Source organism: Salmo salar, chromosome 10, assembly GCF_965601325.2.
Source record: "Salmo salar chromosome 10, fSalSal1, whole genome shotgun sequence".
Taxonomy (NCBI): Eukaryota; Metazoa; Chordata; class Actinopteri; order Salmoniformes; family Salmonidae; genus Salmo; species Salmo salar.
This window is the reverse complement of record NC_138300.1, coordinates 21,845,718-21,866,287: the sequence shown is the minus strand read 5'-3', so window position 1 is coordinate 21,866,287 and position 20,570 is coordinate 21,845,718. Positions and strand designations below refer to the sequence as shown.

Here is a 20,570-nt window from a genome sequence, read left to right as displayed (position 1 = left end):
CTCGTTAGGTCATGCTATTAGAACGATGTAGAATTTATTTTCTGCATTACTTCAATTAAGGAGACAATGAAAAGGGCCTATGAAAGAATATTCAATTTTGATGCAGCATGTAAGTGAATCTTGTTGTATTATATTGCAGAAGCACTGTGCATTTGTTTCAAAGGGTATGCTGAGTATGATATTGTAGTGAACAGAGGGGCTGTATGCATCACACCAGTAGGGTTAACCGAACCAATTTACAAGCAGAACTAATGTGATTATTTTCAAACATGGTGTTATATTGTAATTACACATTGACAACGTGGATTGGCAGTTAAAATGTGTTTCAAAAGTTCATCAGTGGTATTTGGAAGCTATCCAAAAGGTTGTGAAGTGGCAATTTTTCACTCCAACCAACACATAATAGTACCCGCAAGACCACTTATGTGTGACCCCTAGTTTGACCTTTGTTTTACTTATTTTATGGTGAGGCTGCCACCTATAGGTGATATAGGTCATACACAGGTTTGAAACTCATTGTCCTTTATTTTTTTCAGCAGAGGTCATCATTTCCATAATTTACCAGATATTCCTGAATAATACAATAAAACTTCATTTTCAACAAACATAAAAATTATTATTATTCATTGAGAATAAAGGTAAAACAAAATCAACTTTGCGCATACATTTCACAAATTGCATATTTATGATTCCTTGTTTATTTGTTTAATTGGAAATATTCTACACTCCATTGCAGAAAAAAACTAGTACCTTCTTCTTTCAAAACAAACACTGCTCGATTTATCGGTGCTCTTTTATCCGTGCCTGTACTCAGATCCATTGTGTTCGATTAGCTGGTGTAATTCAAAATGGCAGCCTAGTGTGGGAAAAAGTAATGCGGTTATTATGTCAACATGTCACTTTTGAGACTCTGTACCTTTCCAAAGTGTCTGAGTGGTCGCATACTGTTGGAAATAAGTGTTCGTCGTGTGCCATATGCGGACCATTGCCTTACAATCCGGAATAACATTGAACGGCACATTTCAGGTATGTTTTGTCCCTCGCTATCTAGCTAACGTTACTTACTGTATGTCAAGCCAACGGGACGGGTGCACGAGACAGTGCTGTAACTCTCATGACTAGTTATAATAGCCTTACAATATTTGGTGTCTCTCGATAACTATCTACTAGTATTATAATATATAAATTGATTTACCAGCTGTAGTTGACCAGCTATTACATACCCAATTCTTATCCTGTCGAGATTTTAAAACCACGTTTGTAAACGCAGATATGAACTAAATGACTCTATTTACAGCTTATGTAACTATATTAGGATCTCCATATTATGAACTTGCAGGTCGTTGCCTGTCAAAAACGTCAATGCAATATTTGCTCAATTTTATTTCTAAACCTCAACACGAATTGGCATTGATCTGCGAATGTCCGAGGATTGTTTTTGAAAAACACAACTAAAGTCACAGTGCATTCAGTGTGTCAGTTTTTGTCAAAGAAAAGCTCACAACACCTACTACTTGCAGAGCCACCATGGACATCACAACGAAGACATTTCTCAGCTCTGATCCCAAAGAAAGAAGATGGGGAAAAACGAGTATGGGAACAATCTCAGCTGCTGGATGGTGCGTATTCGTAGGCCTACTTGCTTTACTAGGTTTGGAAATGGTCAAGGGTTTTACATTTTGCATGCTATTCTTAGCATGCATGAGATACCTCACTCTTATGTTGATTTTCTATCGGATTATTTCATTATTTTCTCTCTTCCCTTCCTCTTTGCAGTGCTAGAAGCCAGGATCCAGCAACTCCAATCTGACGTCATTGTAGATGTCCAACATGAAAAGGTGCAATTTGTCAAAGCTTCCAAGTCAGGGATAGGGGCTTCTTCAGGGAACAGTCCCAAGAATGTGTCTGGGGAGAGGAATGAGGTGCCCAAGGCGGGACAGATTATTAGTAAGGGAGGGGGACAGACTGGTAAAGGAGAGGGCGAAGATGCCTCAGCCTCCAAATCCCGCTGGATGGAGAAACTGAGCCAGGAGAAGAAGACTAAAACAAAGAAACTGAAGCAGAAGCTAGGCCTAGAGGATAAACCTGTGAAAAGCAGCAAAGGCAAACTGATGCTACCAGGTACCTCACATAAAACCATATCGACAAAAGCAGGAATAAAGACTGCATCAACTGTTAAAAAGAGCAAAACTCTGAAAAACCAAGAGCACACTGTGGCAGCTTCAAAGCACGAGCACACTATGGCAGCTGCACCAGTTGCTGCTGCTAATGTGCCTATTAGAAAAGCCAAAGGGAAGGGGAAAGCCTCGAAGGAGCCGGCTCCTGAGTTGTCGAAGGCCAGGAACAGGGCAGAGGAGCTGGAGAGGAAGGATGAGGCCAAGGCCCGGGAGCTGGCAGAGGTGGAGGAGCTGGAGAGGAAGCTGAACCAGTGGGCTGTGTCGGCCAGCCCTGAGCTCGTGCAGGATAACAGCGAGGCCAGGGTGTATGGTGACATCCAGCGCAGTGTGCGCTGCTACCTGGAGGCCTGTGTGTTCTGTGGGGAAATCGACAGAGCTCACCGCTTTCTGCTCAGCCACCACCGTATGGCCAGCCGACGCAACCTGCTCAACATAGGACTCTACAACATCATGATGAGGGTCTGGGCCAAGAAGGTAAGTGCAGTTCAGTCTTGTATTTCTATGGCATGTAGAGCTGCAATTCTGTGGTATCTTACAGACTTGTGTAGAAATGATGCAGGGCCTCCCCATGTGGAATATAAGATAGAGAATTATTCTGAGTGTGTGTCTCCTTGTTGTATTCCAGGGCTCTTTAAACCAGATTGGCCGTATGTTCATTCTGGTAGAAGAGGCTGGTCTGAAGCCTAACCTTGGCTCTTACTGTGCTGCTCTGGAGTGTATGGGTCGAAACCCTGACTGTTCCCCACATGTCATCAACAGGTAGGCTAACCCACAGACATTTACAGGCCTTAACTCATTACTGTAACTCTTAGCCTCTTGATCTTAGATAAAGATAATAGTATTTGCTATACATTATATATATCAAAAAATGCCAAGACCTTCAAGACTGTGTTGGAAAGTGGGATTAGAATGTGTAACATAATTATTTGTGGTATTGTATAATAATTACTAGGTGGCCAGTGCATGCATTGCCTAAGTTTGCCACTAGATGATGTCAGACTCTCCTATTAGCTTTGCGGTTCATGTTTCTCTTTATTCTAGCCTTTTCTGTTATACAGTGTTAACAACAAAAAATGGATGCATGCATTACTTTAATTCACTTTAGTTAAAAACGTATGCTAAATGGCATTTATTATTATGTCTAGACATACTGGGATTCACAAAAGCCTGATGAAATATTCTGAAAATTAGACATTGAGCAGCTAGTTTCTTTTTCAAGACTGTTTAAATATGAGATATCTGATATTTCTGCCCATTTTTTACCCCACCCCTTTACCATGGTCTTCTATTTTAAAGGAAGCTGCTATAATAATTCCTGTAAAATGTTGTTGAGTGGGGCATTGTGGCTCATTGTGGAGTGCTGAGCTCTTGGACTAGCTGTGTGTGGAGAGGTGTTATGAGTGCCAGCGAAGCGTCTCTCCTGGAACTGAGGTGGCAGGTCAAGGAGAAGTGTTGTAGTTCAGCCTCCCTGATCCCTCATTTCCTGCTCTCCTCCATCACTATGGGGCCGTCTCCACATCAACCCAGTGGAGGAACCTGTTTTCAAGTGGACTGGTTACTATCTGTAACATCCTGCGCTATGTTGTTTTGTCAATTATCAATTGACAGGTGATTCGGCGCACTCAGCACTCGGAGAGAAAGGTCACTGGTCGCAAAAGGTATGGATTTTTTATAGGGTGCATTACGGCCACACAAAGGGGATGCCGCCGTGAAATTCTAGCCATTATCAAGTGCTTGTCAAATTGTGAATGAGTGACTGATGTAGTGTGTACAGTCTGCACAAAAAACAAAGCAGCTCATGCCTTTCAAGCAACCTTTTAAAAAATCATTAGTCGCATCGTGCAGCCTTACAATGTATTACAAATCAAAATATATAGCCCAACGTTTGTAGAACTAAAGTTACATTAATAACTCTAAATTAAGAATATAGGAATACCTATTTCTTTGTTAACCGCTCAACACAGATTAGCCATATATGCGCACTGCCTCAAATTGTTTGGAGAAAATATCCTTTCTATTTTATTCATCTTTGTTCAATTGTGTTCTTCATACTATAAAATAATGCCACTGAATTCTAAGCAAATCTTGTCTGCTAAATGAACTAGTGTAGCCCACAGCCATTTGGCATAGCCAGATCAGGGCCTGACATAAGGACAACTCAGAGTATGCTATTCTATTCTTCTGAAATAGACTGCATTTTTCTTCATATCATGCTTCTTTAGACCTGTCTAAAATAAATAATGGATTTATTGTGATGGTGTAGACTATATTACATGGATTTATTACACTTTTTAAAATGTAGATGTTCCAAAGGTCTGCATCAGTGGCTTGTAGGCTATGTCTGGAAGCCAGGAGTGGCTAAATGTGTTTAAGTTCATTAACAGTCAATTACTGTGAGACCGACAGTTATTTGCTTGACAATCACCGGCTGACGAAGTTTCGTCGCCACCACAGCATTAGCCTGGGGGAGAAATCACCATTGAGTGTTATTAATTGAGTTTAGGCCAGTGGTGGTGTCAGTGACTGTATGCTTCCTCCAGACATAGATATATTGCATGGCATGACATTTAGCATGGAGGCACACGTAACGCATCGCCACACTGTTCACCTCTAGCTCTCCCAGTACTAGATCTGTCATAATGAGTGTCATAATGAGTGTCTCTGATGTAGGCTAGGCCAATCTGCTGGCTGACTATATAGAGACAGGAGCCAGATGGATTTCAGTCAGGCCAAATGGATTGTGATTGATACTGTGTGTTTTTGGTTTCTTAACAACTTGCGGTCAGTAATTTGATTTTGCTTATTGGACAAGGAACTTACACAGATTTTTCACCAAGCTTCCAAACAATTTGTCGTCAATTTGCTGACTAGAACATTAGGCTAATTAATTCAATGTTTTTATTTTATTTTTCTCTCTGCACAAACTGGCTGGTATGAAGGTGTTAATATTCATAACACAGGTTTTTCTATCAGATTTTCTTTTTAGTTGTGTTGGACTGCAGAACTTGTCTCCAGCTATCCCCCCTACTCTACTGTTCCCCCTGAGGATGTCACCCTATGCGGTGTGGCCCAATGACAAAGCAGGTTGCAGTGCAGTAGGGGTGGAGAGGGGCAGCTGGTTGGTCCATTGATCGTTGTAAGGTGATACCAATGACATTGTTGTTCTGCGGTGGTGCTCTCTTGCTAACTCTTCAGCCCAGCCAGTACATATTTTTCGCACACTCTGTTCTTCTTCCCCTGTTCGTCTCCAGTTCCCCCTCTCTCTTCCTGTCTCTGGCCGTACTGTATCTCCTGCCCAGATATGGTTGCCATTGTCCGCAGTGGCGCTGTGCCTAGGAACTAGCGTCCTTTTAAAGCACATCTCATTCCTACAGAACTAAAGTAAACCTTCAGCTTGCTTCCTCTGAAAGGTGTTTTTTTTTCACTGGTTGCCCTTTTCTTGTGGCAACAGGTCACAAATCTTGCTGCTGTGATGGTACACTATGGTATTTCATCTAATAGGTAGGAAAGTTTATCAAAATTGGATTTGTTTTTGAATTATTTGTGGGTCCGTATAATCTGAGGGAAATATGTGTCTCTAATATGGGCATACATTTGACAGGAGGTGAGGAAGTGCAGCTCAGTTTCCACCTAATTTTGTGGGCAGTGTGCACATAACCTATACGGCGGCCTCTCAATAGCAAGGCTATACTCACTGAGTGTACATAGTCAAAGCTTTCCTTAATTTGGGGTCTGTCACAGTGGTCAGGTATTCTGCCATTGTATACTCTCTGTATATGTTTTTTGGTTAATTCTTTCCATTGTGTCACGCAATTATATTTGTATCTCTCTTTGTTGTCCTGGGCCAGCTTGCTGAGGGGACTGTTCTCCAGGTTCATTGCTCTGTATCAGTTTCCTAAAACAATAATGATCCACCTCACGGTTCAGCTGTCAGAGATTTGAGCACTAAATGCATCAGGGCATTGCATGCATAGGCCAATAGGCTTAGGCGTTCACTTTGTGACATTTTAATATAAAAAAATATATATTCGGTACCAGTCAAAGGTTTGGACACACCTACTCATTCCAGAGTTCGTCTTCATTTCACTATTTTCTACATTGTAGAAAACTATGAAATAACACACAGAATCATGTTGTAACCTAAAAAGTGTTAAACAAATCCAAATATATTTTATATTTGAGATTCTTTAAATTAGCCACCCTTTGCCTTGATGACAGCTTTGCACACTCTTGGCATTCTCTCAACCAGCTTCATGAGGTAGTCACCTGGAATGCGTTTCAGTTAACAGGTGTGCCTTGTTAAAAGTTAATTTGTGGAATTTATTTTCTTCTTAATGCGTTTGAGCTAATCAGCTGTGTTGTGACAAGTTAGGGGTGGTATACAGAAGATAGCCCTATTTGGTAAAATACCAAGTCCATATTATGGCAAGAACAGCTCAAATAAGCAAAGAGAAACAACAGTCCATCATTACTTTAAGACATGAAGGTCAATGTCTGCCAAATTTCAAGAACTTTTAAAGTTTATTCAAGTGCAGTCACAAAAACCATCAAGCGCTATGATGAAACTGGCTCTCATGAGGACTGCCACAGGAAAGGAAGACACAGAGTTACCTCTGCTGCAGAGGATAAGTTCATTAGAGTCACCAGCCTCAGAAATTGCATCCCAAATAAATGCTTCACAGAGTTCAAGTAACAGACACATCTCAACATCAACTGTTCAGAGTAGCCTGAGTGAATCAGGCCTTCATGGTCGAATTTCTGCAAAGAAACCACTACTAAAGGACACCAATAAGAAGAAGAGAAATACGTGCAATGGACATTAGACTGGTGGATATCTGTCCTTTTGGTTTGATGAGTCCAAATTTGAGATTTTTGGTTCCAACCGCTGTTTCTTTGTGAGATGTAGAGTTGGTGAACAGATGATCTCCGTATGTGTGGTTCCCACAGTGAAGCATGGAGGAGGATGTGTGATGGTGTGCGGGTGCTTTGCTGGTGACACTATGATTTGGCCCCTACAATTGTATTTATCGGCATGTATTTATTGGCAATTACCGGCTAACGAAAACCCTGCTCTGTATGGGATTGTTTTGTTATGGAAGGTTTGGGAATCGCTTCCTTTTAGATAGTTGTAGAATTTAACAACTTTTCTCTGGATTTTTATAATTTGAGGGTATCATCCTAATTCTGCTCTACATGCATTATCTAGTGATTTACATTGTACATGGAGGATGGTTTTGCTGAATTCTGCATGCGGTCTCAATTTGGTGTTTGTTCCATTTTGTGAATTCTTGGTTGTGAGTGGACCCCAGACCTCACAACCACAAAAGGCATGCTCAGTTGGTAGAGCATGGTGTTTGCAACGCCAGTATGGTGTGTGCAACGCCAGGGTTGTGGGTTCGATTCCCATGGGGGGCCAGTACAAAAAAAAAACAATGCATGAAATGAAATGTATGCATTCACTACTGTAAGTCGCTCTGGATAAGAGCGTCTGCTAAATGACTAAAATGTAAATGTAATGTAAATGCATTGGGTTCTATAACAGATTCAAGTATTTTTAGCCAGTTTCTAATTGGGATTTTGAATGCTTTGTATCTCAGATCACTTACAGCTTTGTGTAAGTTACCTGTGTGGCTGATGTTTAGGCCAAGATATGTATAGTTTTTTTTGTCTGCGCTAGATTGAATTTGTATTTGTGGTCCTAGCAACTGGACCATTTTTGGACACCATTATTTTTGTCTTACTGAGATTCACTGTCAGGGCCCAGGTCTGACAGAATCTGTGCAGAAGCACCAGATCATCAGCAAACGGTAGACATTTGACTTTAGATTCTAGTAGGGTGAGGCCAAGTGCTGCAGACTGTTCTAGTGCCCTCGCCAATTTGTTGATATATAGTGTTGAAGAGGGTGGGGCTTAAGCTGCATCCCTGTCTAACACCCCGGCCCTGTGGAAAGAAATGTGTTTTTTGCCAAATTTTGGGGGGGTTACTATCGTCTTGGGGCAGCTTGTCTGCAGGGCAGTTGGAGGGGGTGTGATCAGACTCAGGATGGGGGAGTCATCACCAAAAGAGAGCCTCCTGTTGTGCTCTGATCCCCTAAAAGTCCTGCTGAAACCGCACCACCACTGTTCCAGACTTGTACATGTTGACAGAGGTCATATCCGTTTCATGGTCCTCAATGTCTATTGTTCTGAGTTTCCACCCTGGGCCAATACCCATTCTCATGACAGAGCGGTAGTGTGCTCTTATAGCACATTGCCATGCCAGGAGATGGTCTGTGTGGAAAATTAAGCCATGGAGCAGTGGGCTGAAAAGGTCTCTGCATTTGGGTGAGGGGGGCAGTGATTCTCTGCTGCCATTGTTGCGTTCACATGCTTTCACACCTCACTTCCTTGGTAGTAATAATCCTTCCAGGTAATTTTGTCCAAAATAATGGTTTTTAGATTTGGAATTTTGATGTAGAGGGTAGAATCCCTTTATGTCATTGCGAAAAAAAACAGGTGTGTCTAAGTTTTTCCAACTCTAATCATGTGCAGAAGAGTTCAGGGAGCCCATTAGGTCATGACCACCCCCCCCCCCCCCCCCCCAGTGATGTGTCCTATAAGGAGCATTGGTGGCAAATCTGATGGCCGAATGGTAAAGAACATCTAGCCGCTGGAGAGCAAACCTTACCTGCCGATCTATAAATGATGTATCCGTAATTTAGCATTGGTGGGATGGTCATCTGAATTAGGGTTAGATTGGCAGCTGGGGTGAAAGAGGAGCAATTACAATAGAGGAAACCAAGTCTAGATTTAACTTTAGCCTGCAGCTTTGATATGTGCTGAGAGAAAGACAGTGCACCATCTAGCTATACTCCCAAGTACTTGTATGAGGTGACTACCTCAAGCTCTAAACCCTCAGAAGTAGTAATCACACCTGTGGGGAGAGGGGCAGTCTTCTTACCAAACCACATAACCTTGTTCTAAACACCTCCAAAACAAAAGGTAAAGTGTAGAGAAAGCTTGTTGGACACTAAGAAAGCTTTGTTGTAGAGCATTTAACACAAAATCCGAGGAGGGGCCAGCTGAGTATAAGACTGATCATCTGCATATAAATGGATGAGAGAACTTCCTACTGCCTGAGCTATGTTGTTAATGTAAATTGAGAAGAGCGTGGGGCCTAGGATCGAGCCTTGGGGTACTCCCTTGGTGACAGGCAGTGGCTGAGACAGCAGATTTTCTGACTTTATACACTGCACTCTTTGAGAGCGGTAGTTAGCAAACCAGCCCAAAGACCCCTCAGAGACACCAATATTCCTTAGCCGGCCCACAGGAATGGAATGGTCTTCCATATCAAACGCTTTGGCCAAGTCAATAAAATAGCAGCACAATATTGCTTAGAATCAAGGTCAATGGTGACATCATTGAGCACCTTTAAGGTTGCAGTGACACATCCATAACCTGAACGGAAACCAGATTGCATACCCGAGAGAATACTATAGTATAGAGTTTATACTATAGCTATAGAGTTTTTCCAACACTTTTGATAAACAGGGCAAAATAGAAATAGGCCTATAACAGTTAGGATCAGCTTGATCTCCTCCTTTAAATAAAGGACAAACCGTGGCTGCCTTCCAAGCAAAGGGAACCTCCCAAGAAAGGAGAGACAGGCTTGGCGATGATAGGGGCAGCAACCTTAAAGAAGAAAGGGTCTAAACCATCTAACCCAGATGGTTTTTTGGGGTCAAGTTTAAGGAGCTCCTTTAGCACTTCGGACTCAGGGAGAAACTTTGTAGCGGGGCAGGGAAAAAATAGGGAGAAGCATCAGGGATAGTCGAATTAGAAGGGGTGGGAGATGAGGAAATGTTGGACGGGCAAGGAGGCATGGCTGAGTCAAATAGAAATCCTGACTTAATGAAGTGGTGATTTAAAGAGCTCAGCCATGTGCTTCTTGTCAGTAACAACCACATCATCAACATTAAGGGACACGGGCAGCTGTGAGTAGGAGGGTTTATTCTCTAGGTCTTTAACTGTTTTTCCAGAACTTCTTGGGGTTAGACCCAGAGAGAGAGAACTGCTCCTTAAAGTAACTAACTTTGGCCATCCAGATAGCCTGAGTGCACTTATTTCTCATTTGCCTGAACGAGAGCCAGTCAACCTGAGTATCTGTGTGCCGAGCCTTTCGCCAAATGCAATTCTTGAGGTGGAGTAACTCTGCAAGATCACGGTCGAACCAGGGGCTGAACCTGTTTCTAATTCTCATTTTCTTTACGGGCGTGTTTTTTAACAATACCACTGAAAATATCAAAAAAGAAGGTCCAAACTTCTTCGTCAGAGTGGATCAAACTGATTCTATACCATTTTACAGAGGCCAGTTCATGAAGGAAGGCTTGCTCATGAAAGTTTTTTAGCAAGCATCTATGACAAATCAGGACTAGAGGTCGACCGATTATGATTTTTCAACGCCGATACCGATTATTGGAGGACCAAAAGCCGATACCGATTAGTCGGCCGATTTTATTTTTATTTTTCTTTATTCTCCCCCTTTTATTTTATTTTTTTTATTTATTCTCCCCCTTTTATTGTTATTATGTTATTTATTTATTTATTTATTTATTTATTTTTATTTATTTGTAATAATGACAATTACAACAATACTGAATGAACACTTATTTTAACTTAATATAATACATCAATATAATCAATTTAGCCTCAAATAAATTATGAAACATGTTCAATTTGGTTTAAATAATGCAAAACAAAGTGTTGGAGAAGAAAGTAGAAGTGCAATATGTGCCATGTAAAAAAACAAACATTTAAGTTCCTTGCTCAGAACATGAGAACATATGAAAGCTGGTGGCTCCTTTTAACATGAGTCTTCAATATTCCCAGGTAAGTTTTAGGTTGTAGTTATTATAGGAATTATAGGACTATTTCTCTCTATACGATTTGTATTTCATATACCTTTGACTATTGGATGTTCTTATAGGCACTTTAGTATTGCCAGTGTAACAGTATAGCTTCTGTCCCTCTCCTCGCTCCTACCTGGGCTCGAACCAGGAACACGTCGACAACGGCGACCCTCGAAGCAGCGTTACCCATGCAGAGCAAGGGGAAATACTACTCCACGTCTCAGAGCGAGTGACGTTTGAAACGCTATTAGCGCGCACCCCGCTAACTAGCTAGCCATTTCACATCGGTTACACCAGAGTTGACAGGCTTGAAGGGGTGGGTATAATTTGTGGAACGTTCCAACAGGAATCTGTTCCAAAAAACGTAAAGTAAAAGGTTGCCAACCAACAACGCATACAAAGTAGCAACGCATACAAACCTAGCTAACTAGCTGCCGAATAGGCATCAACTCACCACGTAGCTTATTCTTAATGTTTGTCCATAGGCAACCAGAGTGAGGACAGACAATTTTCGGAATAAACGTGATGAGTGAAAAACGCAATGAAATAGACCACTCACTACCCAGTATCTTATTCTGCCGCTATACAACTTTGTATGTGTTGTTTTTTGGCAACCTTGTTATTTACGAAGTTTTTGGAATAGATTCCTGTTGGAACGTTCCACAAATTATACCCACCCGGCTTGAAGTCATAAACAGCTTGAAGCACAGCGAAGAGCTGCTGGCAAAACGCACGAAAGTGCTGTCTGAATGAATGCTTACGAGCCTGCTGGTGCCTACCACCGCTCAGTCAGACTGCTCTATCAAATCATAGACTTAATTATAACATAATAACACACAGAAATATGAGCCTTAGGTCATTAATATGGTAGAATCCGGAAACTATCATCTCAAACATTTTTTCTTTTTTTTCTTTTAGTGAAATACGGAACCGTTCCGTATTTCATCTAACGGGTGGCATCCCAAAGTCTAAATATTCCTGTTACATTGCACAACCTTCAATGTTATGTCATAATTAAGTAAAGTTCTGGCAAATTAGTTCGCAACGAGCCAGGCGACCCAAACTGTTGCATATACCCTGACTCTGCGTGCAATGAACGCTAGAGATGTGACACAATTTTATGTTAGCAGGAAATATTAACTAAATATGCAGGTTTAAAAATATATACTTGTTTATTGATTTTAAAGAAAGGCATTGATGTTTATGGTTAGGCACATTGGTGCAACGACAGTGCTTTTTTCGCAAATGCGCTTGTTAAATCAACACCCGTTTGGCGAAGTAGGCTATGATTCAATGATAAATTAACAGGCACCGCATTGATTATATGCAATGCAGGACACGTTACATAAACTAGTAATATCGTCAACCATGTGTAGTTAACTAGTGATTATGTTAAGATTGATAGTTTTTTATAAGATAAGTTTAATGCTAGCTAGCAACTTACCTTGGCTTCTTGCTGCCCTCGCGTAACATGTAGTCAGCCTGCCATGCAGGCTCCTCGTGGAATGCAATGTAAGGCAGGTGGTTAGAGCGTTGGATTAGTAACCGGAAGGTTGCAAAAATGAATCCCCAAATCCCCCCTGAACAAGGCAGTTAACCCCCGTTCCTAGGCCGTCATTGAAAATAAGAACGTGTTCTTAATCTGACTTTCCTAGGTAAATAAAGGTGAATGCACCAATTTGTAAGTCACTCTGGATAAGAACGTCTGCTAAATGACGTAAATGTAAATGTGTAAAAAAATAAATTAAAAAAATCGGCAAATCGGTGGCCAAAAATACCGATTACCGATTGTTATGAAAACTTGAAATCGGCCCTAATTAATCGGCCATTTCGATTAATCAGTCGACCTCTAATCAGGACAGGTTGTTTCACTGAGCAGCCATTGCGAACACAGGCTGTAAAACAGTGATCACTAAGTTCATTACAGAAAACACCAGACTGATACCTATCAGGATTATTTGTGAGGATAACATCGAGGAGAGTAGCCTTTTCTGGGTGTTTGGAGTCATACCTTGTGGGACTGGTAATAATCTGAGAAAGATTTAGGGAGTCCCATTGCGTTAGGACTTGGTCAGGTAGTTTAAGCATGTCCCAGTTTAGGTCACCAAGCAGGACAAATTCAGACTTAGTGTAAGGGGCCAGGAGAGAGTTTAGGGTACAGGCCAATGCTGCTGGAGGACGATAGCACCCAGCAACAGTCAACAAAGAGCTATTTGAAAGTAACCTGCAAATCAAATTGTTTGGGGACAGACTTGGTGGACACAACCGCGCACTGAAGGTGATCCATGGTAAAGATTGCCACTCCCCCACCTTTGGAAGATCTGTCTTGCCGAAAAAGGTTATAACCAGAAAGGTTAACAGTATTAAACAGTACAGGGACTTTAAAAGCCAATCCAATGTGTAATTCCCGTCCAAAAGTATTTTAAACGATACCCAACACATGCAAAGAAGTCGGGGTGACATAGAGGCAGGTATTCTAGCATTAAGCGTGTTAACCGAAAAGTCGCTGGTTCGAATCCCCGAGCCGACTAGGTGAAAAATTGTCTGTTCCCTTGAGCGAGGCACTTAACCCTAATTGCTCCTGTAAGTCGCTCTGGATAAGAACATCTGCTAAGTGACTAAAATGTAATAAAAAGGAAGGATTCTGTTTGCTTCTGTGAATGCCTAGAGAATTGAACTGGAGTGGTAGCAGTGTGGCAGCTGTTAATTGTGTTAGCCTGACCAGGTGCTGCTGGGTGTTTAAGCAGGATTTCCTGTAGAAGGTAATTAAGGTCCTGTTATTTAATCACTGTCTTGCAGAAAGGTGTAGAGGGCAAAGGAAGGCTCTCTCATTGTCAGAGGCTGATGACAAATCTTACACCCTTCCATCCCTTTGTCAGTGTTCTGTCGTACTCCACTAGAGGGCAGTGGCAACACGTTAGCCCAACAGGGCCCTCTGTCTCTGGGTTAGATCAAGGTGTTACACATCACATGCCACAGCCTAGGCTGACTCTTCCTCTTCCTACAGTGCTCTGTAGCAGTCACATATATAGCAACAGTTGAAATCAGAAATGTAGGTTGACTTAGCCTAGTAATACACTTCAGTTTTGTTTCTTGTTTTGTTCACAAAGGCTCCATTGGTTATCCAAGGGTCTGCTTTAAATTAGTCAGGCTTTAGTTTCCTCCCTCCCTTTTCAGCTTCAGTTGTTGCTCCATACACTACCATCTGTTTCCCACTGGCTGTTTGCACATTGCTGTCTCCTGAATTGAGCAGTTCATTTATGGCAGGTGTGGAGTCTCTGGATGATATAATTTGAATAAACATGACACTGACGTTCTCTGTGACCATCTGTCTGTGGACTGCCTGATATTTCCAATGCGTCTGAAAGAACCAAGTGTCAATGCAAATATTCTGTTTGTTATGCTGCCATTGTCAATCAGCTTTAATAAAGCCATGCATAATGATATCAGAGGTGCTTTCAATTTGATAAAGTCACCATGGGGCCACTGTGAACTACACTGAGTGTACAAAACATTAAGAACACCTGCTCTTTCCAAATTCATAGACTGACCAGGTGAAAGCCATGGCCCCTTATTGATGTCACTTTTTAAATCCACTTAAATCAGTGTAGATGAAAGGGAGGAGACAGGTCAAATAAGGATGTTTAAGCCTTGAGACAATTGAGACATGGATTGTGTATGTGTGGCATTCAGAGGATGAATGGGCAAGGCAAAATATTTACGTGCGTTTGAACAGGGTATGTTAGTAGGTGCCAGGCTTCGGAAATCTGGTTTGTGTCAATAACTGCAACGCTACTGTGTTTTTCACACTCAACACGTGTGTATATAAATGCGGAAGACACATTTCAGTTGAATGCATTGTTGTCCAATAAAATTTCAATCAATCACTTTTATTTTTAAAGCCCTTCTTACATCAGTCGATGTCACAAAGTGCTATACAAAAACACAGCCTAAAACCCCAAACATCAAGCAATGCAGAAGCACGGTGGCCAGGAAAAACTCCCTAGAAAGGCAGGAACTTAGGAAGAAACCTAGAGAGGAACCAGGCTCTGAGGGGTGGTCAGTCCACCTCTGGCTGTGTCGGGTGGAGATTTCTAACAGTACATGGCCAAGATGTTCAAACGTTCATAAATGACCAGCATGGTCAAATAATAATAATCACAGTGGTTGTGGAGGGTGCAACAGGTCAGCACCTCAGGAGTAAATGTCAGTTGGCTTTTCATAGCCGATCATTCAGAGTTAGAGACAGCAGCTGCGGTAGACAGAGAGAGAGTTGAAAACAGCAGGTCCGGGACAAGGTAGCCCATCCGGCGAACAGGTCGGGGTTCCATAGCCGCAGGCAGAACAGTTGAAACTAGATCAGCAGCACGACCAGGTTGACTGGGGACAGGCAGGAGTCATCAGGCCAGGTTGCCCTGAGGCATGGTCCTAGGGCTCAGGTCCGGGGAGAGAATACTTAAATTCACACAGGACACCGGATAACTACTCCAGATATAACTGACTGATCCTACGCCCCCCGACGCATAAATACTGGAGGCTGAGACAGGAGGGGTCGGGAGACAGTGTGGCCCCATCTGGCGATACCCCCGGACAGGGCCAACCAGGCAGGATAAAACCCCACCCAATTTGCCAAAGAACAGCCCCCACACCACTAGAGGGATATCTTCAAACCACCAACTTACTACCCTGAGACAAGGCTGAATATAGCCCACGAAGATCTCCCCCACGGCACGAACACGAGGGGGGCGCCAACCCGGACAGAAAGATCACGTCAGTGACTCAACCCACTCAAGTGATGCACCCCTCCTAGGGACGGCATGGAAGAGAACCAGTAAGCCAGTGACTCAGCCTCGTAATAGGGTTAGAGGCAGAGAATCCCAGTGGAGAGAGGGGAACCGGCCAGGCAGAGACAGCAAGGGCGGTTCGTCGCTCCAGTGCCTTTCCGTTCACCTTGACCCCGCTGGGACAGACTACACTCAATCATAGGACCTACTGAAGAGATGAGTCTTCAATAAAAACTTCAAGGTCGAGATCGAGTCTGCGTCGCACATGGATAGGCAGACCATTCCATAAAAATTGAGCTTTATAGGAGAAAGCCCTACTTCCAGCTGTTTGCTTAGAAATTCTATGGACTATAAGGAGGCCTGCATCTTGTAACCGTAGCGTACGTGTAGGTACAGTGAGGGAAAAAAGTATTTGATCCCCTGCTGATTTTGTACGTTTTCCCACTGACAAAGAAATGATCAGCCTATATTTTTAATGGTAGGTTTATTTGAACAGTGAGAGACAGAATAACAACAAACAAATCCAGAAAACAGCATGTCAAAAATGTTATAAATTGTGGGCAAACGTACAAAATCAGCAGGGGATCAAGCCTTAATAGGAAGCCAGTGTAAGAGGCTAGTACTGGAGTAATATCATCATATTTTTTGGTTCTAGTCAAGATTCTAGCAGCCGTGTTTAGCACGAACTGAAGTTTATTTAGTGCTTTATCCGGGTAGCCAGAAAGTAGAGCATTGCAGTAGTCTAATCTAGAAGTTACAAAAGCATGGATTCATTTTTCTGCATACATTTTTGGAAAGTTTCAGATTTTTGCAATGTTACGTAGCTGACCTTGAAACAGTCTTGATATATTCGTCAAAAGCGAGATCAGAGTCCAGAGTAACACCGAGGTCCTTCACAGTTTTATTTGATACGACTGTACAACCATCGATGAATTGTCAGATCCAACAGAAGATCCCTTTGTTTCTTGTGACCTAGAACTAGCATTTCTGTTTTGTCCGAGTTTAAAAGTAAAACATTTTCCGCCATCCACTTCCTTATGTCTGAAACACAGGCTTCCAGGGAGGGCAATTTTGGGGCTTCACCATGTTTCAGTGAAATGTACAGCTGTGAACTGTCCTTATAGCAGTGAAAGTTAACATTATGTTTCTGAATGACATCACCAAGAGATAAAATATATAGTGAAAACAATAGTGGTCCTAAAACGGAACCTTGAGGAACACCAAAATTTACAGTTGATTTCTCAGAGGACAAACCATCCACAGAGCGAAACTGATATCTTTCCGACAGATAAGATCTAAACCAGGCCAGAACTTGTCCGTGTAGACCAATTTGGGTTTCCAATCTCTCCAAAAGAATGTGGTGATTGATGGTATCAAAAGCATCACCAAGGTCTAGGAGCACGAGGACAGATGCAGAGCCTTGGTCTGACACCATTAAAAGGTCATTTACCACCTTCACGAGTGCAGTCTCAGTGCTATCATGGGGTCTAAAACCAGACTGAAGCGTTTCGTACACATTGTTTGTCTTCAGGAAGGCAGTGAGTTGCTGCGAAACAGCTTTTTCAAATTCTTTTTTTAGAGGAATGGGAGATTTGATATAAAGTGGGGAGAACAAGTAATTGATACACTGCCGATTTTGCAGGTTTTCCTACTTACAAAGCATGTAGAGGTCTGTAAAATGCAAATGAATTACTTAAAAATCATACAATGTGATTTTCTGGATTTTTGTTTTAGATTCCGTCTCTCACAGTTGAAGTGTACCTATGATAAAAATTACAGACCTCTACATGCTTTGTAAGTACGAAAACCTGCAAAATCGGCAGTGTATCAAATACCTGTTCTCCCCACTGTAGGCCGATAGTTTTTAAAATATTTTTTGGGTCAAGGTTTGGCTTTTTCAAGAGAGGCTTTATTACTGCCGCTTTTAGTGAGTTTGGTACATGTCCGGTGGATAGGGAGGCGTTTTATTATGTTCAACATAGGAGGACCATGCACAGGAAGCAGCTCTTTCAGTACTTTAGTTGGAATAGGGTCCAGTATGCAGCTTGAGGGTTTAGAGGCCATGACTATTTTCATCAATGTGTCAAGAGATCTAGTATTAAAAAACTTGTCTCCCTTGGTCCTGGCAGTGTTGTGCAGACTCAGGACAACTGAGCTTTGGAGAAATATGCAGATTTAAAAAGGAGTCCTCTCTTGGGGAATGCTGCTTTTTAGTTAGCTTTGCGACAGTATAAATATTTTTGGGGGATTGTTCTTATTCGCCTCAATTAAGTTGAAAAAATAGGATGATCAAGCAGCAGTGAGGGCTCTTCGATATTGAACGGTACTGTCTTTCCAAGCTAATCGGAAGAATTCCAGTTTGGTGTAGCGCCATTTCCGTTCCAATTTTCTGGAAGCTTGCTTCAGGGCTCGGGTATTTTCTGTTTACCAGGGAGCTAGTTTCTTATGACAAATGTTTTTTGTTTTTAGGGGTGCGACTGCATCTAGGGTATTACGCAAGGTTAAATTTAGTAGATCAGGTGGTTAACTGATTTTTGCTCTCTGACGTCCTTGGGTAGTTGGAGGGAGTCTGGAAGGGCATCTAGGAATCTTTGGGTTGTCTGAGAATTTATAGCACGGCTTTTGATGATCCTTGGTTGGGGTCTGAGCAGATTATTTTTTGCGATTGCAAACGTAATAAAATGGTGGTCTGATAGTCCAGGATTGTGAGGAAAAACATTAAGATCCACAATATTTATTCCATGGGACAGAACTAGGTCCAGAGTATAACTGTGGCAGTGAGTAGGTCCGGAGACATGTTGGACAAAACCCACTGAATCGGTGATGGCTCTGAAAGCCTTTTGGAGTGTGTCTGTGGACTTTTCCTTGTGAATACTAAAGTCACAAAAAATGTGAATCTTATTTGCCATGACTACAAGGTCCGATAGGAATTCGGGAAACCGTGTAAATTGAAATTTGGTATCGTAAATGTTAGCAACACCTCCGCCTTTGTGGGATTCACGGGGGATATGGTCACGAGTGTAACCCGGAGGAGAGGCCTCATTTAACACCGTAAATTCATAAGGCTTAAGCCATGTTTCAGTCAGGCCAATCACATCAAGATTATGATCAGTGATTAGTTAATTGACTATAACTGCCTTGGAATGTGAGATCACAATCTCTTTCAATAATGACAGGAATGGAGGAGGTCTTTGTCCCAGTGAGATTGTTAGAGCGAACACAACCATGTTTAGTTTTGCCCAACCTAGATCAAGACACAGACATGGTCTCAATGGGGATAGCTGAGCTGACTACACTGACTGTGCTAGTGGTAGACTCCACTATGCTGGCAGGCTGGCTATCTCATTGTGGAGCTAGAAGAGTTAGAGCCCTGTCTATGTTCATAGATAAGATGAAAGCAACCCTCCAGCTAGGATGGAGTCCGTCACTCATCAGCAGACCAGGCTTGGTCCTGTTTGTGTGTGAGTCCCAGAAAGAGGGCCAATTATCTACAAATTCTATATTTTGGGAGGGGCAGAAAACAGTTTTCAACCAGTGATTGAAATGATTCGGTGAGCGAGTTTATTAGCAAGTGCATCGGTGATGTTGTACCCACTGCGACTATTAAACCTTCCCCAACCAGAAACCGTGGATTGATGGCAGCATTCGCGTAAAACTGAAAGCGCGAACCACTGCTTTTAATCATGGCAAAGCGACCGGAAACATGACCAAATACAAACAGTGTAGCTATTCCCTCCGCAAGGCAATCAAACAAGCTAAGCGTCAGTATACGGCTTAACGGCTCAGACACGAGACGTATGTGGCAGGGTCTACAGTCAATCATGGATTACAAAAAGAAAACCAGCCCCGTCGCGGACATCGACGTCTTGCACCCAGACAAATTAAACAAGTTCTTTGCTCGCTATGAGGACAATACAGTGCCACTGACATGGTCCGCTACCAAAACTTGCGGGCTCTCCTTCACCACGCCCAACATGAGTAAAACATTTAAATGTGTTAACCCTCGCAAGGCTGCCGGCCCAGACGGCATCCCTAGCCGCGTACTCAGAGCATGCGCAGACCAGCTGGCTGGTGAGTTTACGGACATATTCAATCAATCCCTATCCCAGTCTGCTGTTCCCACATGCTTCAAGAGTGCCACCATTGTTCCTGTTCCCAAGAAAGCTAAGGTAACTGAGCTAAACGACTCACTCCTGTCATCATGAAGTGCTTTGAGAGACTAGTCAAGGATCATATCACCTCCACCCTACCTGACACCCTAGACCCACTCCAATTTGCTTACCACCCCAATAGGTCCACAGATGACACAATCGCAATCACACTGCACACTGCCCTATCCCATCTGGACAAGAGGAATACCTATGTAAGAATGCTGTTCATCAATTACAGCTCAGCATTTAACACCATAATACCCTCCAAACTCGTCATTGAGCTCGAGACCCTGGGTCTTGACCCCACCCTGTGCAACTGGGTCCTGGATTTTCTGACGTGCCACCCCCAGGTGGTGAGGGTAGGAAACAACATCTCCACCCCGCTGATCCTCAACACTGGGGCCCCACAAGGGTGCGTTCTCAGCCCTCTCCTGTACTCCCTGTTCACCCATGACTGCGTGGGCATGCACGCCTCCAACTCAATCATCAAGTTTGCAGACGACACTACAGTTGGTAGGCTTGATTACCAACAACGACGAGACAGCCTACAGGGAGGAGGTGAGGGCCCTC

General features: G+C 42.6%; 1 protein-coding gene across 1 annotated transcript in view; it reads left to right on the top strand.

Moving 5' to 3' along the window:
- The first annotated feature begins 824 nt into the window (after window positions 1-824).
- The window catches only part of LOC106613752 (DNA-directed RNA polymerase, mitochondrial-like), an 87,961-nt gene continuing 68,215 nt past the window's right edge, over window positions 825-20,570 (top strand). The window contains exons 1-4 of the mRNA XM_014216327.3: window positions 825-1,026; window positions 1,521-1,619; window positions 1,777-2,651; window positions 2,803-2,936. Coding sequence (XP_014071802.2) covers window positions 894-1,026; window positions 1,521-1,619; window positions 1,777-2,651; window positions 2,803-2,936 — 1,241 coding nt within the window. The 5' untranslated portion in view covers window positions 825-893. The remainder of the gene's footprint in view (window positions 1,027-1,520; window positions 1,620-1,776; window positions 2,652-2,802; window positions 2,937-20,570) is intronic.